General features: G+C 52.1%; 1 protein-coding gene across 7 annotated transcripts in view; it reads left to right on the top strand.

The window, feature by feature from the left end:
* Positions 1–25,562, top strand: part of ELMO2 (engulfment and cell motility 2) — a 38,340-nt gene extending 12,778 nt beyond the window's left edge. For 4 of the 7 annotated variants that reach the window (XM_061437812.1, XM_061437814.1, XM_061437816.1 and 1 more), the window contains 17 exons: positions 3,526–3,707; positions 5,330–5,429; positions 5,556–5,627; positions 6,524–6,675; positions 9,085–9,163; positions 12,169–12,219; positions 16,383–16,505; positions 16,805–16,939; positions 17,513–17,617; positions 17,702–17,810; positions 18,139–18,275; positions 19,366–19,529; positions 19,629–19,741; positions 19,924–20,031; positions 20,805–20,887; positions 22,873–22,950; positions 24,074–25,562. In XM_061437812.1, the coding sequence (XP_061293796.1) occupies positions 3,526–3,707; positions 5,330–5,429; positions 5,556–5,627; positions 6,524–6,675; positions 9,085–9,163; positions 12,169–12,219; positions 16,383–16,505; positions 16,805–16,939; positions 17,513–17,617; positions 17,702–17,810; positions 18,139–18,275; positions 19,366–19,529; positions 19,629–19,741; positions 19,924–20,031; positions 20,805–20,887; positions 22,873–22,950; positions 24,074–24,274 (1,992 nt within the window). In that variant the 3' untranslated portion in view covers positions 24,275–25,562. Of the gene's footprint in view, positions 1–3,525; positions 3,708–5,329; positions 5,430–5,555; positions 5,628–6,523; positions 6,676–9,084; positions 9,164–10,291; positions 10,328–12,168; positions 12,220–16,382; positions 16,506–16,804; positions 16,940–17,512; positions 17,618–17,701; positions 17,811–18,138; positions 18,276–19,365; positions 19,530–19,628; positions 19,742–19,923; positions 20,032–20,804; positions 20,888–22,872; positions 22,951–24,073 lie in introns of all 7 variants that reach the window. The other 3 variants (XM_061437815.1, XM_061437811.1, XM_061437817.1) reach the window with 2 other exon arrangements.
* Positions 25,563–26,090: the final 528 nt, after the last annotated feature.

Genomic DNA, 26,090 nt, shown 5'->3' with positions numbered 1-26,090 from the left:
GGTGTACGTGAGTCCCTGCCCTGGGCCAGACTCTGTTCTAGAAAGTAAGACTTGGAGGTGAAAAATGCCCGTCTTTGCTCTCACAGCCTAATGGGGAGTAAACAAATATAGTATAAGGCCTTCTGGGGTCTGGAGAGAAAGTTGCTCAGGGAGCTGTGGGAACTCAGAAAAGGGCCCGCCTGACTCAGCCTGAGGAGTCCCAGAAAGCCCTTCCAGAGGAGGGGACATGTGGTTCCGGTGTTGAAGGGTAAGCAGGAGTCAGCTGAAGAAAGAGGAGAAGGAAGGGTACTCCATGCCCAGAGACGTGCCTTGTTAGGTGGTGCGGGAGTGGGTGGCCGGGGCCCGTAGCAATCAGTCGGAAGCCAACAGAAGGTTCCTCAGTGGCCTTCTTGCAGGTTGGACTTTATCCAGAAGGGGGTGTGGGGACACTGAAAGACTTTAAGCGGGAAGCAATATTTTATTTAGATTTATATTTTAGAAAGATGACTTTAGAAAGTGACAGTATGGAAGATGGCAGAAGGCATCTTCAAGAAGCCGATGAGCAGTGTTAACAGCCCGTGAAGGCAGTGGCCATGGAGATGGAAGGGTGGGCGGGAAAAGTGGAGGTGAGCTTGGCGAAGAAGCTGGAAGGAGCGAGACAGTCCACACTGGCCCCCTGGTTTCTGCCAGGGCAGCCCTTCCAGGTAGCTGAGGAGGCATCCAGAAGGTGGGAAGGAAACAGGAGTTTGAAGCGGCTTAGGAGCCGAGGGCAGGGGCAGCGTCAGAATGGAGGGCGGCGTGGTCCGCAGTGAGCAGAGAGAAGGGAAGCTGAGGACAGAAGAGCCGTCTGTGGGTCTGGGAGACTGGTCCCTGGCCGGTGGCAGCCAGGCGGCAGTGCGTCGACTTTCCGAGGCAAGGACCTTCCACTCACCGCATTATCAGGAGTATAAAAGGGTTTAAAAGGAAGTAGATAGAGAAGGTTCCAGCTCGGGGGTATGGAGTTGAAAAGATACACTTTCTTAAAAAGAGGAGAAACATTCGTGTATTTTAAAATCAAAAAGGTTTGACAGAGAGCCAGCGAAAGGTCTCCCTCCCACTCTCGTCTCCTCTGCCTAGCTCCCCACCTCCTCCGACCCGTCAGGGTTGTTACCTTCTCTGGTGGTTTTTCTGTGTCCTTGAGAATGTTTTCAGATGGAAGAGACAGAGGTTGCCAGTGCGGGAAAGAGGGGGCGAGTGACCGGACGGGCGGGACCTTGGTGCCCACAGGACAGGAGGGGCCCACCGCCCTGACTGCTCGGCCAGAGCAGGACCGGTGACATGGGGGTGGCCTCAGCGCGTCTGCAGCTTCTCTTGCAGCTTTTCGTGTGTCCTGTTACGGACATGTAATGGAGGGCGTTCCTGGCCCCTGTTCCCTTGGTAACGTGAGTGCCTGCTCCGTCTGCACAGTACCCGCAGCTGCTTTTTGCTGAATGCCTGGGTTTAGCTGAATCCTTTCACATAGGGTATCATGAGATGAGTACTCTCTACAGCCCCATTTTTCAGATCAGGAAACTGAGACTCAGGTTCAACAACTTGCCAGTTGTCGACACTCAGGACAGGTCAGAGCCGCATCTCAGACCCAGGTCTGGGAGCCACAGAGCCAGTGTTCACGGCATCTCTGCCTCCCGCTTCCCTCCCTCTCGTTCTTCTCGTTCTAAGGACCCCATCTCTGCCCCAGACGCTCTGCCAGTTTAACATGACAGCCTGGGAGCTGTGTCCTTCACAGACGTGCCCAAGCGTTTTCCGGGCCCCTGCGCAGACCAGGTGACTTTCCCTGGAACAGGAGCTGCGGGAAGCGGCCACCCAGAAACGCCGTCTCAGGAGGAAAGTGAACATTTGGGGTTGGAAGGTTCTGAGTGTGGTGCAGGCCAGTGCTCTTCGAATTGTTCTGTCCCGTGGCCCTTTCTTCCGCGCTCATGTTCTCCACTGTGTCCTCAAGAGCTGTGCATGGTTGGAAGGGAGAGACACGGGCAGCCTGACTCCTCGCCAGTGGAGAACGGGGGCTCCGGTCGCTTGGGAGAGATGCGGGCAGCCTAACTCCTTGACAGCGGAGAACGGGGGCTCCGGTCACTTGCTTTAGCACTGTAAGAAAAATTAAGACCCCGGGAGCGTTTTTGCTCTCCAGACTCTTCCATTCAAACCGAGACCATGAAATTAACACACAGAAAATAGAGTGATGAACCAGTAAGATGTGAGGCGCTGGCTGTACAGTTAAGAAGTTCAGCAACCCTGAACCCTGAAGGACCCGTGAACACGGGAGGAGGGGTCGCAGTCGTGTTTGCAAGAGGAGGCAGGCGCTCCAGGAGGGAAGGGGCCGCCTGCTCAGGGAGGCTCTGGCGCCGCTGGTCCTTTTCTAAAAGCTGTCTCGAAATTAGCTGCTGCTTGGCATTCTTAAAGTTTCTCCAGGGCTAGCACTTTGAGGAACAATGATTTGGACTTCTGAGAGAAAGTAAGTGTATATATATATGTGTGTGTACATATATATATATATATATATATGTATGTATGTGTATTGGGCTTACCAGTTTCAGATTGAAAAAGAGACCTTAGAGGTCATCAGATTGAATTCTCCATCCAATGCAGGAATTCCTCCGATAGCACTTTTGACAGATGTCATCCAGATTTTCCTTGATTGCTTCCAGTGACCAAGAGCCCAGTACTTCAAGAGACAACCTCTTCCGCTGTCTGATGGCTTTAGTTAATAGAGAACTCTTACGGGTACCAAATGGGGAAGGGGGTGGGGGAGGGGTAAATCAGGAATCTGGGATTAGCAGGTATAAACTACAAGGTCCTACCGCATAGCACAGGGAACTAGCTTCAGTATCCTATAATAAACCATGAAGGGAAAGAACACGAAAAGGAATGTATGTGTAGAAAACATGTGACACTTCGGTACACACTAGAAACTAACACAAAATTCTAAATCAACTGAAAGTCAATTTAAAAAAAGAAAAACTCTCCAGTATTGATTGAACCATTATCTGTTGATTCATTGGAAAAACCCTGATGCTGGGAAAGAATGAAGGCAAAAGGAGAAGGGGATGGCAGAGGATGAGATGGTTCGATAGCATCACTGGCTTGATGGACATGAATTTGAGTAAATTCCGAGAGATAGTGAAGGACAAGGAAGCCTGGCGTGCTGCAGTTCATGGGGTCGCAGAGGTGGACACGACTTAGCAACTTAACAGCAGCATTCGTCTGTCTCTCTATGACTTGCCGTCGGTAGTGGATTGTCATCTCTCAGATCTCTTATGTTCCATCTGTGGAACTCTTTTTAATACATAGACCAGAGTGATACAGAAAGGATACACTTGGCTACAGATCTGTCTTGACCTACTGGTGATTCCCTGATGGATCCAATAAACATTTATTTGGCAAATATTAAGCAGTGTGAAAAGCTCTTTCTGCCTTGGGCTTGAGAGTCCACAGGGGCCCCTGGGAGCTATTCACAGAGCAGTGACCCACCACGGGGAGCTGATGTCCTGTGTCTTGTCCTTGGTCCCATAGTCCCGGGCTGCACGCCAGCTGATGGAGAGGACCCAGTCCTCCAGCATGGAGACCCGGCTGGACGCCATGAAGGAGCTGGCCAAGCTCTCTGCCGACGTGACCTTCGCCACCGAGTTCATCAACATGGATGGCATCGTTGTGCTGACGCGGCTCGTGGAAAGCGGAACCAAGCTCTTATCCCAGTGAGTGTTTCCGAGGTCTCGATAGGGGAGTCTCAGATCTACGACACTGCGGGGCGTCCCAGTCTCTTCCATTGAGTCAGATGCGCTTGTTGGGCTCCGTCTGCGTGCGGAGCAGCGTGCCAAGCGCTACGGTCCACACAGGGGTATAACTTGTGGCCCTGAGTCTCCTAGTCTAGCTGGGCTCTCACAAATTCAGAGTCGGGACAGAGCAGCCCTGTGCTAAGTGAGAAGTAAACTCAGGGCTGAGGATGTTGGGAAGAGAGGTCAGCTCGCAGCTGCAATCGTTTCTGGAAAGTCGATGTGACGTGATGGAGGTTAATCAGCAGGCTGTCCGTTATCAACTAGAATAGATCTCTGTCTGTCTATTCTTAACCACATCGCACGTCCCTCCCTCTCCAGGCACCAGCCCCCAAACACAGGCTCCTTATACACAGACGTGTGTGGCCCTCCTCTGTAATAGCTCTCCCTCGCCCCTTCGCTGTCTGCCTGTCACCCGTTTTCACGGTGGGTGCGTACTTTGTGATACTCCAGTGCTAAGGGGAACGTGGCGGGAAACTGCCCTGTTGATATCAGCAGTGGATAAACATGTTTAGTTTGTCTTCTAAGCCCATGGAACCTAAGCCAGCAGAAAGGGAGTCAGAAGTCTTCTTTCAGCTAATGGGTCAGCTGTTGAAGTTTCTTAGCCAAACTGAGCAGCTCATCTCAGGTATTTGTTTTAAGCTGTGGATTCTCCGGCTGCACGAAAATCCTGAAGCCTGTGGCTGCCGTCAGCACCGACCCGGGCGTTCCCAGTCTCCCAGGAGTGCAGGGTTTGACTGGCCGTGGTTCCCTCCTCTTTAAAATGGAGGTGCTACCCACCTGGCTGTCCTGTCCTGAGGAGGATCGTGGGTGAGATGGGTCAGAACATGTTTTGTAAACGCAAACTTGGTCTGTAAATCAGAGCGCTAGCACGCCATAGTCCAAGGCGTAGCAGAGTCGGACACATGAAGGGACTGGGCCCGCACATGCAGGGGGTGCATAACAGATACAGTGTATACAGAGCAGAGAAGGGGAGAAAACATTTCAAGCCTTCCTGTCCATCAGCACTCTGGTCAGATTTCTCATGCCTTATCCTGTCCTCACTGCAACCCCGTGAGGTTAACACTGTGAGAAGAATTCCATTTTACAGAGAGAGAAATAGAAGTCTGAAAATTTTAGAAGTCTAAAATTTGCCCAGCTAGGAAGTGGTCAGACAGGAGCTGAAACCATGGGCCAAAGTTCACGCTCTTTCTCCTGCATCCTGCTGCCTCCTGGCCTGAAGGCGGGCTGGGACGCAAGCTCCCTTGGGCACCCCACCCGGTGTTGTGGTTTGATGGGCATTTGCTGGACGGGAGGTGGCCGAGGGACTGTTTCCCTGAGATGAGGAAGCCTGGTCGCCCAGCCGCCTTCCCCTTGGTGATACTAGAGATCCGGGGAGGAATCCGTGTAGGCATCGGCGTCGGCCAGGCACCGGGCCGGTGGTGTCTGCAGATTTCTCGCGTGGTGCTTACGCTGAACCCGTGCCTGCTGCAGCTCCCTTCACTCCCGTGTTCCCCGGTTCTGAATCTTCGTATCGTTTTGTGTGTGTTTTGCACATGTCTCAGCTACAGTGAGATGCTGGCATTCACCCTGACTGCCTTCTTAGAGCTCATGGACCATGGCATTGTCTCCTGGGACATGGTTTCAATCACCTTTATTAAGCAGGTGAGGCTTCCAACCTTCCTCCCTCAGTCACCAGGTGTCCTCTAGGCTCGAGGGGAGATGCAGGCCACACAGCTGCTCCAGGGAGGGTCGGCCTTCTAGCCCCAAGGCCAGGTTTTTCATCCTCAGGGTCTGGCCTTCCTGTGGCTCCTGGAAGATGTACCGAGACTTTGTTATACTCACAGGGCCTGTGCTGAGAAGGTGGGACTGGGCTCCCAGAATCCATTGTGGCCAAAGTGGGATTGGATTGTCAGTGAGACCTGCGGTAGCGCCAGCCAGCCCGCCAGCCCCATCCCTAAGTCTCTTGACTGCTTCTTGAGCCCTCCCTCTTCTTGGGATTTAAAAAAAAAAAATGTTCATTTCATTTGCCTTATATTCTCTTACATTTACTAGTGTGCCTTCTGTTTACAAATCTGCAGGCGAGCCTATTTGTCAGATGAACTCAGTGTGGAGAGGAGAGACTTCTTAGTTTTGTCCTTCTTCTAGAAGAAGAGGCAGTGTCACCTCCAGAAACTGAACTGAAAACCAATAAATGATATCTCAGCTGATCTAGATTGTACCTGTCATTGGCTTGGGACATTGAGAACTTCCTGATGGCTGGAGACACTTAGGCAGGAGTGCAGTGACCATGTGTCAAGGATATTCTCATGGGGACTGAGCAGAGAGATTAAATTACGAGACTTGGAGGTCCTTTCCGTGTCCCTGAGTCTCTGCGTGTGTACAGGGACAAAGTGTACGTCAGGGGAACAGCACATGGCGAGCACACGAGGTCCCAGGATCAGGAAGACCCTCTGCTCCTCACACTCAGCCCTTCCATGCCGAAACCCTTGTTTCTAAAAACAAGGGATTAAGTTCTTAGGTTTAAGGAAACACAGTTGAGTGGATGCTGTCATTTGAAATCGAGTTATGCATTATCCATGCCCGGGACTCCCTGGCACCCTGGCCAACACAGCAGACACCACTGTCACCTGGGGGTGGCTGTCCAGAAGTGGGCAGCACACCTAAGCAGGGAGAGTCGTGGGCGGGGGCCGGGCATCTGAAACCTAAGCCTTCAGCCCTCACGGGCTTCCTGACCGCCTCACCCTCTCTGGCTCTAGATCGCGGGGTACGTGAGCCAGCCCATGGTGGACGTGTCCATCCTGCAGAGGTCCCTGGCCATCCTGGAGAGCATGGTCTTGAACAGTCAGAGCCTGTACCAGAAGATCGCGGAGGAGATCACCGTAGGGCAGCTCATCTCGCACCTCCAGGTGTAAGTGTGGCCCTGCCGTGCTTCCTGCCCGGCCCGCCCCCCAGCCCTCTGCCCTCCTCCCGCCGCACCTGTATTCCCAGGTGCTGGGCCGCTTGTCACTCGTCACCTCTTCCCTGCTACTCACTGCCAGAACTCCTCCCATAATTCAGAGCTGGTCACGTCACGCTCCTGCCTGACACCCTCTGTAACTCTCTTCACCTCTTAGGATAGCATGAAACTGTCCCAGTCCCTCTCTGTATCACCATGGTGCCAGACAGAATTAGATGCTTTCTCTTCTATGAGCGCAGGAGTCCCTGTTTGTATCTATGACGATCATATTTACATGAAATACTGTATTTTTTATTATCTGTCTCCCGTTTTAAACGTTGAGTTGGGAACAGGGACCAGTTTTGTATCCCTTGTTTTAAGTAGAAGCTCTGTTAGTATTTGTCGAATGAACTCTTGCTGAACTAGCAGCATGCGGTTGAGGGTAGCCAGAAGTGTCTTGCAGAGCATGTGTTCCAATTCAGGCTCTACTGCAGACGAGGTCTCTGCCCTCGGCAAGCTAGCTCTTCTGGCTTCAGTTTCCGCACCTCTGCGCTGGGGTTAATCCCTCCCACCTCTCAGGCTTGGGAGGATCAAAGGAGAGAAAAGGTCTAGTGTAGAGACCGCACAGGATAGGTATTCATTCAGGAGAGGTTTTTTTGTTGTTGGTCATTGTTTTTTTGGTTTTGTTTGTTTTTTAAGTTTATCCCATCCTAAGATATTTAACAGATAGTAAACAAAGTCTAAAGACAGATGAACCCTTAGGAGGCTGTTCTCCCTTCCCGCTTCTTTTTTCTTCCCTTTCTGCCATTCCACATAATTTAAGGGGCCTGGACTTTCCAAAAGCAAGGATGCTGATACTGCTGACACCTTCCTACCTGCTGCCCCCTTCCAGCATGTGGGTTGTTGACTGAATACCCTTCCGGTTCCCGGGGAAGCCAGAATTCCCAGACTCGGTTGTTTTTAGCAGCCTTTTCTTCACTCAGCTATGCTCTCAGCCCAAACCTTCCCACGAGCCCAAGTGAAAAAAAAAAGCACAAGAAAATTTGCAACTCTGATTTCTTTCTCCTTGTCACTTCTCTAGGGGATTCTTCAGCCTGTGTTTTCATGCCCCAAAAGCCAAAAAGGTTGATTGAAGTGAGGGGATATGATCAACCCCAGATGGAGAGTTCTGATTTTCCTGACCTCAGAGTTACCTCTGTTTCTTTGTTTCTGAATTGGAATGACCCAGTCACCTCCTTAGGGAGGAGAGAGGAGCTAGGCGTTTCTTAGGGGTCAGTCTGTGAATATTTTCAACCCATTGCTGTCCCTGGAAGTCATGTCCGCTGCTGCTGGGCTGAGGGACGCCTCGTGCCCTCAATCAGACTTCCAAGATGCCCCCGCCTGACCTGGGAGCCCAGCAGCCCCTCTGGAAAGAGCCTCAGAATGCAGCTGTGACACAGCAGGTGGAGAGTTCTCATCAATTGCTGGGAGTATGAGATTCCAAAGAAAAGTGGTAGCTACTGTTGATTTAAAATAAAATATGTTCACAGTTGAAGACTTCAAAAAAACAGAGAGAAGCACAATAAGGGAACCGTTTGCCCATTATCCCACCGCCAGACATAACCACTGTTAACATTTTTTTTTACCACCCCACCCTCGAGGCATGTGAGATCTTAGTTCCCTGACCAGGGATCAAACCCACGCCCCCTGCATTGGAAGTGCAGAGTCTTAACAACTTGACTGTCAGGGAAGTCCCTAACATTAAATTGACTGTCTCACTGGTCTTGTCTTTTCTATGCATACTTGTAAAAAAGTTGGAATCTTACTACACATACTTTGTGTGCCTTGATTTTTTTTTTAACAGAGTAATAGGTCTTGAACATTTCCCATGTCAAAGAACCTTCTAAAAGGGTAGTTCTTAATCTTTTTGCATCCCAGATGCCTTTGAAAATCCAGTAATGGTTATGGACTCTCACCTCCCTGGAAAAACTGTCACATAGTCAACCAGATAAATGGAATAATGGCTATACCGTTTCTAGGGTGTATGGATACCCTAAGCCCATCCCTAACCCCAAATGAAGAACCTTTGTGCTAAAACAGTGACTGCTTAGGATTTTCATATACATGAACAGAGCTGTTCCTGTGGACATTCACATTATTTCCTATTCTTCTTTTTAATAGTACTTTGATAAAACACTTTGCCAGTAACTTGCACACAGCTCTCTAATGGCTGTCTTTGGATAAATTCTTCCTGCTTGAATTGCTGGGTCAGGGGCTGTGCCCTGTTTTAAGGCTTTTGATCCTTGGCCTCCGATTATTTTATGACAGTCTGCGAGTGGTTGTTGTAAACCATCTCTTGCTGTTCAGTCTGCTAATCTCCCTCTGCCTTCTTTGTTAACACAGCTCCAACCAGGAGATTCAGACCTACGCCATTGCACTGATTAACGCACTTTTTCTGAAGGCCCCTGAGGACAAGCGACAGGTCTGTGGCAGCCTTTTCAAGCTTTTCATTTGGGCTTTTCCGAGAGAAGACTTCTCACCCAGCCAGTCAGGGACTCTTGGGAGAGTCCTTTGTCCTGTCCCTCTGTAGCCAGAGCCCATCAGAGTGGCTTTGCTAATAAGGAAGACCCCGGGAAGACCAAGGAGGGAGACAAGCTGGGTCCTAGGTCAGGGCAGGGGCCTGCAGACTTTTTCCTCTCAAGGCCGAATAAATATTTTTTTCTTTGGTGGGCCTTATGGTCTACGTGGCAACTCTTCAGCTTTCCCGCTATAGCCAAGGAAGCCTCAGACAGTAGACAGCAGGGGGGTGTGGTGACTGTTCATAAGACCTTGACATCTCATTTGGCCTTAGTGTGGCTACCCCTGGGTTAGAGGATCAAGAAGCAGGGAGAAGAGACTCTCCTGGCAGCCCTGCCAGGTCCTATCCTTGCTGAAGGAAGCAACAGTGGAGAGACTTAGCTCAAAGTTTCATGTCTGAAGATCCTCTCATCCAGATTCTAAATTTTTCCCTATTAGTTAGCTATGTGACATGATGCAAATTGCTCTACTTCTCTGAGCCCCGGTTTCCTCACCTATAACGTGGGAGCAGCATCTGCCCAATTCATTCATAAGGATGTCATGAGAAAAAGGCTGTTTTCCCAGGGAGGAAACGAGGGATGAGTGGGCCAGTGGGGCAAACGCTGACCTCAGAGGCCAGAGCCCCAAGGCCGAGTGTTTTTCTCACCACTTCTGGGCAAGTGCTCTGACCCCTCCGGGTCTCCACTTCTCTTTCTGTAAAATGCAAGGGCCAGGTTAAAGGATCTGTAAGGGCCCTTCCAGCACTGCCGTTCTTGATTTCTCTGGTCAAAGCCCAAGAGAGGTACATAAGAAAGGCTTTGTAATTTTCGGTCAACCCCCTGGGCTCAGTAAGTTGGAATTCCCGTGGGATCATGTACTGAGTTCTTGGAAGGTTCTGGTGGGAGGACCTGGAGCATCTGTGGTTCTGTCTGTCCTTGTCTTTCTTGGATGGCTTGCTCTGTTCATCTCTTCCTCCCTAGTCCTGTTGTGAATGTAAGCCGAAAGCTCATTCTTCCATCTGCTTCTCTCTGTGCTTTTTGCTTTCTGCCGGCAGGACAAGCACCTTAATCCGCTAGACCTGCCTGTCACTGTAAGTAGCACTGCCGTGTGGAAAGGGCCCCGCTGTCTTCCAGGTGGGGAGGTCAAAGCCAGGCAAAAATCTCCTGATCTGATCAGGCGGTTCACGGAGCTCCAAGACACAGGAAAAGGTTGTGTGCTGTAAATCTCATTTGACAGGGCAGGGAGGGAAGCACTGCGGATCACAGTCACCTCAAGGATTAAGGAAGGGGCTGCCTGCCCCAGGGAACATGGCCCAGTCTGTTCTTTGTAACCTGCCTTCGTGTGGGTCTGTCGTTCAGCTGGAGAAGATCAGATTCAGGAATAGCCTGTGACTTTCATCTGGATGATCCCAGATGCATCGCCTTCCTGCTTGCGGTAGCAGTAGTAAAGGGAAATGTGTGCCCTTCTGGATGCTTACTAGACCATAGCAATTGGAGAAGCTTTAGACGGTTCATAGAGGGAGTTTGAATGCTCATTTCTTGGTTAGAGGGAGCTCGGAGAGGTCAGCTCTACAAGGATATGAAAGACAGTGAGTGCTTTCTCCCGCTCTCCCCTGCCAGCACCGCAGAGAAATCTTTGGTCGAAGGCCTTTATACTCCAGTAGCAGATCACTGGCAATTACCCACTGTTGACAGCAAGGTTTAAGCTCCATAACCAGCCTCCCATAGCTACTGAAGAAGTTTCTAGTCCACCTTCTTCCTCTGCCAGCCAGTGTGTGCTCGGGGGACACAAAGTAAAACTTAATGTTCCTGGCAGCGTCAGCCGTTGGGAATGTGGCCAGAAATCTAGAAGCAAGAGAGGCCTTCCAGCTCTGAGAAAGATGATTATCTGTGGAATTAAATGGAGGCAGTTTAGAAAGTGAAGTCATACGAATTAACATTATAAGAAGTGATGGCTGACACTGGAAGGAAGAGACGAAGAATTATGAAAAGCTGTCCAGAAAATTAAAAGCATAGTAATCTAGGCGCATTTTGTTTAGGGGAAAATAGCTTCACATTTCAGAAGCTATGTCAGAACTTTTCAGAACAGTGTCACAACATAGGATAGTAACTGATGTGGGTTTTACTGATGGGACCAAATCCTTGGCAGTGATTAAATTATAATCATTACAGTCTCTTCAAAAATAAAGAAGTGTATATATTTTGAGAAGATTAGCACAAGAATGGTCAAAATAATGGTTCTAAGAGGACCCTTAAGGCTTCATTCCCTGGGAGATTCACTTAACTTAGGACACTATTTCCTGAGTGTGCTAAATAGTTACTGTCAAAATCTGAACCCAATATAATAAAAAAGGCGACCCTGTCGTGAAAAAGTACCTCAAACCACACAACAGATTCTTCTCTAAAACCGGTCAGAAGTGAGTCATAAGCATCCTGCCCGAGCTCCTGCTGGCATGGTGCTGGGGGCTGGGGAGATGCTGGGGCCAAGCCCTATCCCTGGTTTGGAGTCAGCGTTTCATCAGAGCCCCTTGCAGCCTTGGCAGTGGTTCCAGCCGGGGACAGTGCATGTGGCCTGGGAACCATCACGCTGCTCTGTGCCCTGTGCTCATTGTCTGTTGCCCAGCGTCCTTGTAATGTCTCGTCCTAAAGTAGTCTTTGTCCCTCTCTGAAGATGACTCAGTTGATTGTGCCATTGAGAAAGGAAGCCCTGTTTGCCTTCACTTGTACTCTGGAAAGAAAATGTGCGGGAATTTTTCAAAGTATAAAATATATAGTTGAAGGTCTGTGAATTTTTACCCCACGTGCCCACCTTTCATTTGAAAAGAAGAAAAAAATCAAGGGGAAAAGCCCGAGAGCTGTGACATCCCTTCCTTTGGATCGTTGTCACAGCTCCGTGCCTGCCACCCGGCTCACATTTGCCTCTTCTCAACAGGACATGGCCAATGCATTTGCACAGAAGCACCTTCGGTCCATAATCCTCAATGTAAGTTCCTAGACAAGCTGTATTTTGTTATTGTTATTGTTTTGTTACGGTTCAGTGCAGCTGTTACTGTTTTTTGTTTTTCTTTAATAATTTTATTTATTTATTTTTGGCTGTGATGGGTCTTTGCGGCACTGGCTTGTGGCGAGCGGGGCCTTCTCTCTAGTTAGGGTGCGCAGATGCGTCCTGCAGTGGCTTCTCTGGTCTTGGCGCAGAGCTCTAGGGTGTACGGGCTTCAGTAGCTGCAGCAGGTGGGCTCAGTAGTTGTGGTTCCCGGGCTCTAGAGCACAGCACGTGGGATCCTCCCAGATCCGGGAGCGAACCTGTGTCTCCTGCATTGGCAGGTGGATTCTTTACCACTGAGCCACCAGGGAAGCCCCTACGATTCTTATAGTTGTACTACTATTAGTGAAATTGCTATGAAGCAAGGTGGGCACTCAGGAAACTTACTGGTAGGTACTTAACCCTTCCTCAGTTGGAAAGCTGTGTTTTGTGATCCTTTTAAGCAGGGTTGTCTCGAGGAGGCTGGCCCACCAGGAACTGCAGAGCCTCCAGAGAGGTCCTTAGCCAGCTAATACTGTTTGTTGCCCCACAATTCCAAAAAAAATTTATCCAGAAGGACTGTGTTAAAATAGACACAGAAAGAGCAATTCATTTGACTGACACCAGCCGTAACTCCCAAGTTGTGCGGGGCCCTGGGAGGGATGCCCGGCCTGTGGGTTCCAGGGGAGGACCCAGCAGTCCCGCCATGAAGGAGGGCTGTAGGAGGCTGTAGGTGAGGCTGAGGGTAAGCGGGCAGTCAGAAAAGGAATTCCTGCGTGGGGAAGGGGGACACCCAGGAGGAGTGAGTGGTCCTGTAAAGGGTAGAGCAAGGATGTGTGATCGGCTGGTGTGCTATGCTTAGTCACTCAGTCGTGTCCGACTCTTTGCAACCCCATAGACTGTAGCTTTCCAGGCTTCTCTGTCCATGGGATTCTCCAGGCAAGAATACTGGGATGGGTTGCCATGCCCTCCTCCAGGGACTCTTCCTGACCCAGGGATCAAACTCAGGTCTTCCGCATTGCAGGTGGATTATTTATCATCTGAGCCACCAGGGAAGCCTGTGACCAGCTGGAGAGGTAGCAAAGAGGACCTTGTTTGTTTTCTTTTTTTATTTTTCGAAAAGCAGTTGAGCTTTAATCAGGATCGTGAAGTAACCAGGCTGCCCTTTTAGAAAGATCACACTGCACGGTCTGTGTTTCCTGCAGAGCGGTGGTGGGGAGAGAGCTGAGGCGGGAGGTGAGGGCAGAGGAAGAGCACCAAGGAGCTCAGTTAAAAGACGGCCATCGTATCGGTTGTCAAAAACAAGGTGGAACTGGGAGACTGCAGTGAAAGAAACAAAACGAGAAGTCAGAGTCAAGTGTGAAAGCCTTCAGAAATCTGAACATGAACTTTGGAGTCGGCACCCCCGCCCCCCCACTGTTAACCGGTCTTTGATCTTGAGCAATCCACTTACCGTCTGTGGGCTTCGATTTGCTCACCCGGATGTGAGGACCGAATGAGCTACTGCACACACACAGGGCTTAGCGGGGGGCCTGGCGCTCGTTGAGTGCTCTGCTCACGGGCAGTTCCTTCACCTGAACAAGACGTACGGGGGCCACAATTCGAGACATCCCCGTGGGCACCTGAGAAGTGGATCAGCTGCTCTGAACGGGCAGAGCCGGACGTCACCCTGCAGAACCAGCCCCGCCTTGGGGCTGTCTCCCCGCTCAGAGCCCCATGACAGTGCGGCAGGACGGACAGGAGCAGACGCTGCTGCCCCCGCCTGCCGCACCAGGGCCCGTCCATGTGCGCGGGCAGCCGTGTCGGGCACCGTCCTCTGCCTGTGGGAGTGGGTGCCCTTCCCAGAGACCTTGAATGAATTCTGGGGCTCGTCCTTTGCCTGAATGGGTTTAGAAGTTCAGCTCATTCCTGGACAAACGTGGAGAACAAGCAAGGCTTCTGCCCAGTGTCAGGACTCAGGATCCAAATTGTCCACTCGGAAAAGGGTAATGAGTGCTCACCTCAGTCTGCATTTAGTGGAGTTGAATCAGAGAGCAGAGGCCTCGAGGTGCTTGGCAGTCGAATGAGACTCCATCAGACTGGAGCTGTACCTCCTTTAGCCACTGGGGGCTGGAGTAACCACCCTCCCCGGGCTCCAGCCTCTCTCAGTTTGAGGAAGGGAGATTATGTTGAATGAAAACCAGGCTCTCTTCAGAGTGGCTTCATGAATTATGGAGCGAGGCAAGGAGGGAGGCACAGGGACAGACAGGTAGGGAGAAACCAGAGTGGCAGCGGGACCCGGAGAAAGGAAGAGACTCTGGGCGAAGCGGAGAGGGCCGAAGCAGCCAAGGTGGAGGAGAGAGACTGGGTCGGGGCGGACCGTGAAAAGGAAGCTCGAGAGACAGACGGACACCCAGACCCACAGCGGAGGCAGCTGAAGAGGGCTGGGGTGGGAGATGAGGGCAGAGCGTGCTCACCGCGGGCCAAGCAGGGGCAGCGCAGAGCAGTGGCTCACGCCCCGGATGGCTGTGGGCACTTGGGATGTGCCCGGTGCGCCTGGAGAACTGAGCTTGTCGTCCTTGACAGTTTCAGTTTAAATTTCAGCACCACCTGTGACTTGTGGATCCTGTGTTGGGGCTTGCAGTCCAGGGAAGGGAAGAGTTCTGGAGTCGCAGGTGGGGAGAGGACGCCGAGGGCAGTGCCGGCCAGCGGGAACACGACGTGAGCCACGGTTTCATCGTCAGTGTTCCAGCAGTGGCATCAAACAAACAAAGGAGGAAAATTAGTTTTTTTGATAGCGCAGTACATTTACCCGGTATGTCAGAAACCCTGTGATATCACCATGTAATCGATAGGAAGGTGATTAAGGAGATACTTTACATTTTTTTCCATGCCAAGACTCTGTTTACATTCACAGCACATCTCGGTTTAGACCAGCCACATTTCCAGTGTGCAGCAGACGCGGGTGGCCAGTGGCTACCAGATCAGGCTGCACAGATCTGAAGAGAGTGTGCAAGCTCTGGAGAAGGACTGATCAAGAGTGAGAGAGCTCTAGATACAGCAGAACTTTCTGCGAATGGACATGTTCCACACCAGCTCTCTTGCTGGATGGTAGTCACCAGCCACAGGTGCCTGCTGAGCTGAAAGTGAGGCTAGTGCCTCAGCTTAAAATGAGGCCTCGTAACTTGAATTAATTTTAACTGATTGAGAGGCATGTGGACACATAGGCTAGGGGCTCGCATACTGGACAGCACAGCTCTCGAGATGAGCTAGATGGAGGAAGAGAACGCGAAAGGCACAGGTGGTGGCACGTGTGGGGACCGGGCAAGAGTTCCATTTGATGAGAAAAGAGCAAGAGCGACGGGGCCTCGGGATGGCGGGTGAGACGGAGGGAGTGAGGGGTGCAGGGAGCAGGCAGGAAAGGGCAGGAGGCCACCACGGGTGGGAGACGGGGCGGACCAGCGTGGTCAGCTGGGAGGACAGCGGGGTGATGTAGGGCAGGGCAGAGATGCAGCATGGGCAGCGAAGGAGGCCTGAGGAGCTGGGGCGAGCAGGCATCGGGAGGAGCGGTGAGCTCGGGGCAGGGGGGGATAGTCATCAGAGAAGAGGGACTGGGGTGGGGACACAGGGAGGGGGCGTAGAGTGAGCAGGGGGAAGGGGAGAGAGAAGGGGTGAGCGGGGGGCCTACAGGGAGCATTAGATGCCCCCCCGCCTTGGTGTACATGTCTAGAGATGACTGAAAGAAAATGATCTTTTTGAAACCTGTCTCCTCCATGAGGCCATCCTGAACGTTTTTCCTGAGACAAAAGCGTGCCGTCCAGTTCTGCCAGTGACTCTTGACACACACACTCTGTTGTGGGGATCGACTGGAATGAGGCCCCGCCACCTACCTCCCACGTCATAACCTTACCCTTCGTCCCACTTCGCTGCCCAGGACCGGGCAGAAAAAAAGATGGTGCCCTTGGGGCTTGCAGTGCGTCAGCCCTGCCTGAGTCAGGTCCGTTCACGCTCCCTCCACTTCTGGAGCATGCCGGCGCTGTGTGGGGAGAGAACCCTGTCCCCTGCCCAGTGCTTTGTCTTTTGCGCATCTATGTCACAACCCTCCAGCAGAAACCACTTCAACCCTCTGCCCTTGCTCTTTCCAGCACGTGATCCGAGGGAACCGCCCCATCAAAACCGAGATGGCCCATCAGCTGTATGTCCTGCAAGTCCTGACCTTTAACCTTCTGGAAGAGAGGATGATGACCAAGATGGACCCCAACGACCAGGTGGGCTCTCAGTGGGACCGGGCTCCCCCGGCTGGCGTCGTGTGCCGTGTGATGCGGCGCGCTGTGCCCTGTGTTTGGAGCGCCTGCTGGGTGCCGGGAGCCGAGCTTCCTTGTGTCTGCAGAAACGGTTTTGTCAGCTCTGTGCCTCGCCATGATCCCTTCCATCTGTGTCCTGTGTGATGCCTCCTCGGGTTGATCGGGGCCAGGGTTCTGCCTGGAAAAGCTCGACCCACTCCTTTCTTTTCCTTGCTTCCTTTGATCAGCTGACTCATCTGCTGACAGTCTGTTTCACCTCCCAGGCTCAAAGAGACATTATATTTGAACTGAGGAGGATTGCATTTGATGCAGAGTCTGACCCCAGCAACGCCCCCGGGAGTGGGACTGAGAAACGCAAAGCCATGTACACCAAGGACTACAAAATGCTGGGGTTCACTGTGAGTTTGCCAGACACTAACACTGTAGACCTTCCCCCCCGACGGAGTGAGCGGGCCCCCCCAGACAGAACCCTGACAGCCCTCCCTCGTAACACGTATGGTCATGGGAGCCCTGGAACTGGAGACACTGAGCGGCTGGAGGGCCCTCGACGCTTGGTCCACAAGTTTATGTGCAACATTTGGCCCCTTGAAACAAACCCATCTGTAGGGGGACCCAGGAAGTGGGCCAGATGAGTGGCGGGGGGACCACTCATCAAAGCAGCTGGTTCCACGAGAAGCTGGAGTGTGTATTGTAATAGGAGACAGCTTGAGGATAGAGTTAATTAAACACTTACTGGGCATCTACTCAGCAACCAGCAGTATTCTAGGCATTGGGGATGCCAGACAAGTCAGCCACAGTCCAGTGGCCAGGAGCCCAAGCCGTCATAGAGATGGCACATGACCAGAGCTTCGGCGGGCAGGTGTGGTGTGCCGGCAGGCAGCACGAGGTGGAGGGGCGATCGGACTTCCCCTCAAGTGAGCCCCCGCACTTGAGACCGTTGGGTCTCAAGTCGGGTGTCTTTCTTTGCCCAGAACCACATCAACCCCGCGATGGACTTCACCCAGACTCCGCCTGGGATGCTGGCCTTGGACAACATGCTGTACTTGGCGAAAGTCCACCAGGACACCTACATCCGGGTAAAGGCTGGGGCCGGCTGCCCCCGCGGATGCCCCTTCGCCTGCCTGCCCTCTCCTTCCCTCACGCCCTCTCCTCGCCCGCAGATCGTCCTGGAGAACAGTAGCCGAGAAGACAAGCATGAGTGCCCCTTTGGCCGCAGTGCGATCGAGCTCACCAAGATGCTGTGCGAGATCCTGCAGGTCGGGGAACTGCGTGAGTACGCGGCTCCCCTGCACGCCCGTTCCCTGTGCTCGGGGCCCGGTGAGACCTAAGAGTGCAACGTTAGGTGTCTCTGCGACTGGACAGCCTTCTTGGGCTTTTTTTTTTTAGTCACTGAGTGGGCTGTAATCCGTCTACCCTTGTTTATGGGAGTCGTGGCCGTGGCTTGTTTGAGCTGGTGATTTGAGCGTGTTCAGAGCTCCGCCACTGCCCACTTCCCTCCCGGTCCTCAGTCTGCTTCTCTTCCTCCGGACTGCAGAGGAGCCCAGGTTTCCAGACGTGGCCTCCCAGCGTCATCGTTTGCCCGCTTCTCCTTCCACAGCGAACGAGGGACGCAACGACTACCACCCGATGTTCTTCACCCACGACCGTGCGTTCGAGGAGCTCTTTGGCATCTGCATCCAGCTGCTGAACAAGACCTGGAAGGAGATGAGGGCGACAGCCGAGGACTTCAACAAGGTCAGGGTCGCAGAGCTCTGAGGCCCAGGCAAGGCCACCCCAGGGCAGCCTGGGGCAGCTGGCCCGAGCTTGGCGACCCCTGAGCGGGAACACAGCGTGGTTGGCAGCGCTGAGTCACAGGACAGAGGCGTTGAGCGTGTCAGCCCTCCCGGAACCTTGAGCAGGTGTCTCCCCGCTGGACCCCTGTTTTGCCCGGTGGACCAGTACCAGCCCCTCCCACCTTCCTTTGGGGACAGGAGGAAAGTGTGGCAGTGACAGCGTGGGTTACTGAGCACTTAAACCATGCAGGCACCAAGGCAATTGCATGAACTACAGGTGTTAGAGGTCCAAGTGGACCCGCAAGAATTCACGCCGGGGTACTTAGCAGTAGCAGCCACTCCTCGATGCTTTCTGAGTACCTACCTCTCTGACGGCACTGCTGGGCCCTCAAAAGCTGATAATCTAGGAGCTGGCTCTATTGAAGCTGCTCATCTCATTGTAAAAACTTTGTAAAATACAAAGAAGGGGAATATCTGTAATTCCCCTACCCAGCAATCACGACCCTGTTTATGTTTCCCTCTAGTATTTTTTTTTACATGTGTTTTTCCTTCATTGGTGGGGAGCTGATGGGATGTGCAGGTGGTGTCCTGCTTTTCACTTTAGCCGTCGTTCTGGGGGAACTAACAGGTATTTTGCACACACCATGCCGGGCACGGTGCATCCAGAGACTGGGGGTCTCCCATTCCTCGTGGCAGCCTCCATCAAAGATGTGTCTTCCATTCTCTCGCTTTAAAGACGAGTAGGTAGGGCCTGAGGGTGCTGAGTGAGTTGCTCGAGGAACAGATTAAGGTGCAGAGTCAAGCCCTGAACCCCTGTCTGGCCCAGCCATCTCCTCTCTTTCTCCCCCACCGTTGACCTGTTGAGAGGTACGAGAAATGAAGCGTTTGTCAGCATCGCAGTCCTCCGTAACCGTCTAAGTCAGTGTGCCTCGAGAGCCAGTGCTCTGGGCCCAGCGGATGCCCATGGTGCCTGTTCTGCCCAGGACCCAGAGGGCAGAGCCCGGTGTCCGTTTCACGGGGCAGCGCTGAGGCCGCGCCTCCTCCTCTCTCAGGTCATGCAGGTGGTCCGAGAGCAGATCACTCGAGCTTTGCCCTCCAAACCCAACTCTCTGGACCAGTTCAAGAGCAAACTGCGGAGCCTGAGCTATTCCGAGATCCTGCGGCTGCGCCAGTCGGAGAGAATGAGTCAGGATGACTTCCAGTCCCCACCGATCGTGTAAGTGCCCGAACAGGAGGGCCAGCGCCGCCTCCCTTCCGAAGCCCTCCCCCTACCATCCCTGTGACCTCCCCTTACTCCTGTGCTCATCCACCCCAGGGAGCTGAGGGAGAAGATCCAGCCCGAGATCCTGGAGCTGATCAAGCAGCAGCGGCTGAACCGGCTCTGTGAGGGGAGCAGCTTCCGGAAGATTGGGAACCGCCGGAGGCAAGGTGACCTGAGGGCGCGGTCCCCAGTCTGTGGTCTCCAGGCTGTTTGTCCCTCCTGCTGCACGCAGGGCTGCAGCATCCCTGGGGGGAGCGGGCAGGGAGCGAGTCCTCTCTTGGCCCCATGTGTGCCCGGGCCTTTCCTAGAACTGTCCTCGTTCACCTGCCTGGCTTCCCGTGTGTTCCAGAGCGTTTCTGGTACTGCCGCTTGGCCCTGAACCACAAAGTCCTGCACTACGGGGACTTGGATGACAACCCTCAAGGGGAGGTGACGTTTGAATCCCTGCAGGAGAAGAGTAAGTTCAGGTCCCTGTTGGGCTGTCGTGTAGCCGGACTCCCTGTCAGCAGATCTGAGTTCTGGTCCTGGCTGCTCCAAACCGATTATCTGGCCTCAGGTCAGTTATTTCATCTGAACCTGTTTCCCTGGTGATCAGTGGTCGTCTCTACCTGGCCGACGTCAAGGAACTGTTTGGAGATTCAGTAAGATCACAGATTGGAATGGGTTTTGCAGATTGGAAAAGATGATGCAATACTGCGTTGAAAAGCAGTGGTTAAGAGCAGAAGCTCTGAAGCCTGACTGCCCGGATTCAGATCCTGGCTTTGATGTTAATTCTAATTAATTACAAGTTACTTCTTCTCTCTGCTTTAAAGATTCATCTATAAAATGGGAATAATAGACACATTGCCCCCTTCAGAGGATTGAATGAGTCCTATCTGTAAAGCACTTAGAACAGTGGCTGGCAGGGAGGAAGAGTCATTATTAGCTGCTGGTTGCTATGGCCAACGTTGTCATCTTACTACTGTGAAGTGGAAGCGAGGTGTCTGAGGCCCCATTCCTTAGGGAGACCATGCAGAGGTCCTGCACTGACCCCAGTTAGGTTTGACACAGTCCAGCAGGCCAGGGTCCCGGCCAAGTGGCCACAGAGGAGGGAATGACGTAGGCCACCCTCCCTGAGCTCGTACAGCCCCGTGGGGTGGGGGGCTAGGGCGTCCCTTTCAGCACTAGGTTGGATGCAGGGACCAACCTACAGCATAAAGCTTCCAGAAACTAATTCTCTTCATTTTTCAGTTCCTGTTGCAGACATTAAGGCCATTGTCACTGGGAAGGATTGTCCCCACATGAAAGAGAAAAGTGCTCTAAAACAGAACAAGGTGAGTGGAGAGGCGGCCCCGAGTCCGAGCTGCTGTCCCAGTGATCCTGGGCGTAGTCAGTGGTGGCTGCTTTCTGGATGCATGGCCTCCCATTCTCTGTCTCTTTAAACTGACCCTGAATGTTTCATTAAGAACAATCTGAACAGACACCAAAGTAGATAGAACCCTCATATAGGCCTTGCCCAGCCTCATCCACCATGGCAGTGTCCACATCCACTTGTCCCTCTTCACTTACTACTTTGAAGAAAATCTCAAGTGTTATTTCATCTTACCTGTAAACATTTAGATTATATCTCTGAATTATAAGGACTCTATTTAACATAATTATAATACCGTTTTCACATCTAAAAGGAAATAAAAAGTTGTTATTTAGAATCAAATATTCCACTGATAGTTGATTTTTCCACTGTCTTAAAAACATCCCAGTTTCTCTACATAAAAATACATAAATGTTTATAAGCATTTGCACGCACATACACACACACTCACACCCAGTTTGTTTGCCAAATCAGGATCCAAATAGGGTCTACACACTGTGATGGGGCTTCCCTGGTGGCTCCGCAGTAAAGAATGTTCCTGCGATGCAGGAGATGGAGAAGATGCGGGTTTGATCCCTGGATCGGGAAGATCCCCTGGAGGAGTAAATGGCAATAAAGGCCAATATTCTTGCCTGGAAAATTCCATGGACAGAGGAGCCTGGCGGGCTACCATCCATGGGGTTGCAGAGAGTAAGACACGACTGAGTGTGCAAGAGACAGAGACACACACTGTGATTAGTCTTCTAAGTTTTTTTTTTTTTTAATTCTTTAAAAAATGTTTTTAATTTAAAGAATTTTGTTTATTATTTATTTGTGGGATCTTAGTTCCCTGACCAGGGATTGAACCCAAGCCCTCAGCAGGGAAAACACAAGAGTCCTGACCACTGGGCTGCCTGCCAGATAATTCCCTCTTTTAATTTCTTAATTCATAAGTTCCCCCTCCATCTTTTTCTCCCCCTTTCTTTGCAGTTCATTAGTTGAGGAAACCAGGTTGCTTGTTTGGTAGTTTTCCAGAGTCTAAAATCTGCTGATTGTCTCCCCATGGTGTAGTTGAGTCCACTCCTCTGTCCCAGATCTGTAATTGGTAGTGAGACCTTGAGGCTTGATCCAGCCCAGGCCTGACCTTTCTTATTGTGGCCAGACTCCTTCCTAGATGGTATTATATTCTATCAGGCACATAATGTCTGCTTGTCTCTCTGATGTTAGCAGACTCTGGACACTCAGTGCCTTGTTTCATTAGTAAATTAAGGTTTGCAAACTAGTGGTATTCCGGTGTAGTCATCCCTTTCCATGTATTAACTACTTCTCTAAAGAGAAACTTGCCGTCATTGACTGTGGTTCCCCAGTGGTACGGTTTATATAAGAAGGGAGGATAAATGCTTGATTCTTTCCTTTTATGTACCTACTTTTAAAACAAGGAGTTTGGTCTCTGGTATCGTCCAACAGTGACCTATTTTGTGCATGCGTTTTGTTTTTTAGTATTATTATAAACTCATGGATTTAAGCCTGTTATATTTCTTTCATTACAGTTGTGTTGTTGATGCTCAAGTCCCATCTGTGGCCACAATTTGTTTTTGTTGTGGTGGTTTTTTTTTAAACTGTTAAGACTTTCAGTTTAATTACCCATATATATATATATTTGAGATAATACAGTCATGGACTCTGACATTCAAAGGTTCAGAGCATTGAGAGATGAGTTCTCTATAACCTTTAAAAGTATCATCACGTCCCAGGCCTGACTTGGGTGGGGAGTGGGCAGGTGAAGGTTGATGACCGCTGGCCTCATCTCCAGCCCCACTTGTGCGTGAGCCCTAGGACTGATGCCATCACATCTGAATCGGCACATTTGGCAGTGGTGCCAAATTGCTAGGACTCGGGCCAGGATTCCGGTGTGTAGAGCTAAGGCCATTCCATTGCTCCAGATGATTGGAACCCTTTCTCCTCTAGGAGGTGCTGGAGTTGGCTTTCTCCATCCTGTACGACCCCGATGAGACCTTAAACTTCATTGCACCTAATAAGTACGAGGTGAGCGGTGTGGCACTGCCTTGGACAGCTGAGCCTTCTCTGTGACTCTACAGCTGGAGGGGAGGAGTGGGCAGAACAGGCACGTCTTTCTAAAGGCAGGGGCCTCCAGAGTGTCTCGAAGACTGTGACACCAAAGATCTGCCATGCTGGGGGTCCTTCCAGCAGCAGTAGTTGTCTTAGAAGGACAAGGTACCCTGGGGGTAACCTATTTGCCTGAAACTAGGAGGTCTCCTCTTTGTAGTTTCTGCATGGCCGGCCACCCGCCCAAGAGAACCTGAAGGATCCTCCTCCTTGGGTTTCTGGGCCGCATGTTGTAATGGATCTGACCTGGGCTTTGAAGCCAGGTGGATCTGGCGCTCCTGACACGGGGCCTGCAGTTTCATCTGTAGCACTGGAAAATGCTAGATATTAAAGAGCAACTGTGGTTAAGAGCACACATGTCTTGTGAGCTCTGGGAGCCACTGGAGGGAACTGGAGGTGGGGCTTCTGGAAGAGGAGACCCTAAGGCAGGGGGCCTGAGCCGCCAGTGGAGTTTATTGGGAAGAAATGAAGAACTTGCAGGTGGGAGACAGGTGAGCAAAGGTATGAAAAAGGTGGAACAAGAGGAGTTAGGGAGGAATGGATTGAGAATTCTCTGTTGTTCCCTCTTATCCTGAAGCCCTCAAGTTCAGCTTTTCTAGTACTTATTTTTAACACTTATTGACTTTTTTTAATTGACTTTTCCTGAAACAAAGTTGATTTTTACCGGGATTCCTTTGCTGCCTTTTTCACCGAATATGTGTTTCCTCCCCACCATTACAAATTTGGGGGCAATCTCAGGTAGTTGATGTCCCTGTTCTTAGATCCCGTTTTGCTGTTTTCCTTAATAGTATTTTTTTTTTTTTAAATCACACTTCATTTTATCTTAGGGAGTTTAAATGTAAATCCCTTATAAAAATCAAAAGGTCTTTTGGGCAAATGACTGATCACCTCCCAGCTTACCTTTGCCGTTATCTCGGATCAGTGCTGCGTGTCCTGCAGGGGGCCCAAAGAGACTCTGTGAGCCCTCTCAGCAGAGGGACCTCAGCAGGCCCTCCCACTGACCAGGGGACCCCGGGTGACATTTGCAACTTGCTTCCCACAGTACTGCATCTGGATCGACGGCCTCAGCGCCCTCCTGGGGAAGGACATGTCCAGCGAGCTGACCAAGAGTGACCTGGACACCCTGCTGAGCATGGAGATGAAGCTGCGGCTGCTGGACCTGGAGAACATCCAGATCCCCGAGGCCCCACCACCAGTGCCCAAGGAGCCCAGCAGCTACGACTTCGTCTACCACTACGGCTGAGCCCAGAGCCGGAGCGGACGGTACCCCGCAAGGGACGTGGGGCCCAGGAGGGACGCTCACAGTCTGGTGCCTTGTCTTTGCTTGTACAGAATCCCTAGTGACCATGGGGGCCAGTCAGTGCCAGTCACACCTCAGACTCACCTCGGACCACCCCGAGCTTCCTCTCGGTCCCCATCCACTTCGAGGCGTGAAGGCAGGGTGTTCTGCCCTCGCCATCACCATGGAGCCTGAGGACGGGCCATGAGGGACGAAAGCAGACACCCTTGCCTTCCAGGCCAAGAAACTGCTCCTGGAGCCGCAGTCAACCACAGCCACTCACCTTTTCTCCCTGAGCCTGCTCACCGGTCGCCTGGATCCCCCAAGGGGGCAAGAGCTGGCCCAGGAAAGGCTGCCCGCAGAGGACAGACGTGCTGGGCGTGTTGAGAGCCTCACGTGACCCGGGCCTGTGTCTCAGATCTAAGTGGAGCCTCGGCCTTTGCTCGCAGATGCCTTGCCGTTGCTTTTGCCGTCCTCATGAGGGCTCACGCGGCCTTGCCCGGGGCCGATCTGCTGCTGCTGCTGCTCTGACACCTCTGGTCTCCAAGGCCACTAGGTCCTCTTGCCCACGCATTTGCCTGGGCAGAGGGTCGTGGCTCCCTGCAAGCTCACAGTCTCTCATCCTGGCAAGTCAGAGACTCGCAGGCCGAGTCCCACCCCCTGCCGAGAGGAGGCCTGGCCCAGACTGTGGTGCGGCCACTCGAGTCCGCTGCTCTCCCCTCCACGTGTATATCACGTCCTTGCTTGGAGAAAACCCCACCTAACCGGAACAGCCGCCCTTCCAGTCTGTGCTCCTTCAGCCTTCCAGACCTCGGGAGGTTTGCCTTCCCTGCCCCGCCTCCGCCAGCGCTGTGGTCTCTGCCATTGGCCATGATTTCAGGGAGCTGGCCGGGGCCCGCGGAGGCCCCCGCTGTGCCCATGAGGCTTCCCTGGTGCTGCAGCACTCGTAAACCACACGCACGGGCACCGTGGCATTCAGTATTGGTAGCCTAGCATGGTGGGGACTGCCCAATGAAGAGTGTACTGTATATTTTCTTTACTATAGGCCATACTTCCACAGACATGTATATATATTTATATAAGATCTACCTATCCTAGGGTGGAATGTTGGAGGGAAAATAAAATGGGAGGCCAAAAAAACAAACCAAACCAAAAGTCAACACTTGCAGTTGCAAGCCAAGATTGTAACCTGAGAGTGGCCAGGAGCTTCCTGTCAGTAACCATGTTTTCAATAAATACTCTTTCATGTACACACCGGTTCCCATTAACAGCTGTTTCTCTGTACTTGCTCCCTGCCCCGGGGAACTTTCACCTTGACAAGCCTTCATTTCATTGTGTCTGGGAGACGCTGGAGAGGTCCAGCTGGAGCCCTCAGCCACCTTCCCAGAGCCGCCGCCTCTTCAGCCACTCTGCCCCACCACGTGCAGGACTGTACACTCACGCAGACCTGCCTGCTGGCTAAGGGCGCTCACAGACTCTCCCGCCAGGGCGAAGTGCTTTCTGCTCAGGCCTGCCAGTCACGGCAGGAAAGGCAGCCTGTACACCCCTGAGGACATGACCTTCCTCTTCTCCCTGCCAGGGACACAGCCAGGAAACAGCTCGAGTACTTGTGCCTTACAAGGAAGACATGTTCTTCACCCTGTGTGTTGCCGGTGCTCAGCGCCCAGCCTGCCAGCTGGGGTTCCATACTGTCCTCCAGACCTCAGCCTTGGTAGCCCGGAGGCTTGAATGAGGGCCGTGATGAAACAGATACTTCATCTTGCTTCTGCGGAAGAAGTGG

Source organism: Bos javanicus, chromosome 13, assembly GCF_032452875.1.
Source record: "Bos javanicus breed banteng chromosome 13, ARS-OSU_banteng_1.0, whole genome shotgun sequence".
In the NCBI taxonomy this organism is placed as follows: domain Eukaryota; kingdom Metazoa; phylum Chordata; class Mammalia; order Artiodactyla; family Bovidae; genus Bos; species Bos javanicus.
Note: the sequence above shows the minus strand (reverse complement) of the source record. Positions and strands in the feature narration are given on the sequence as shown.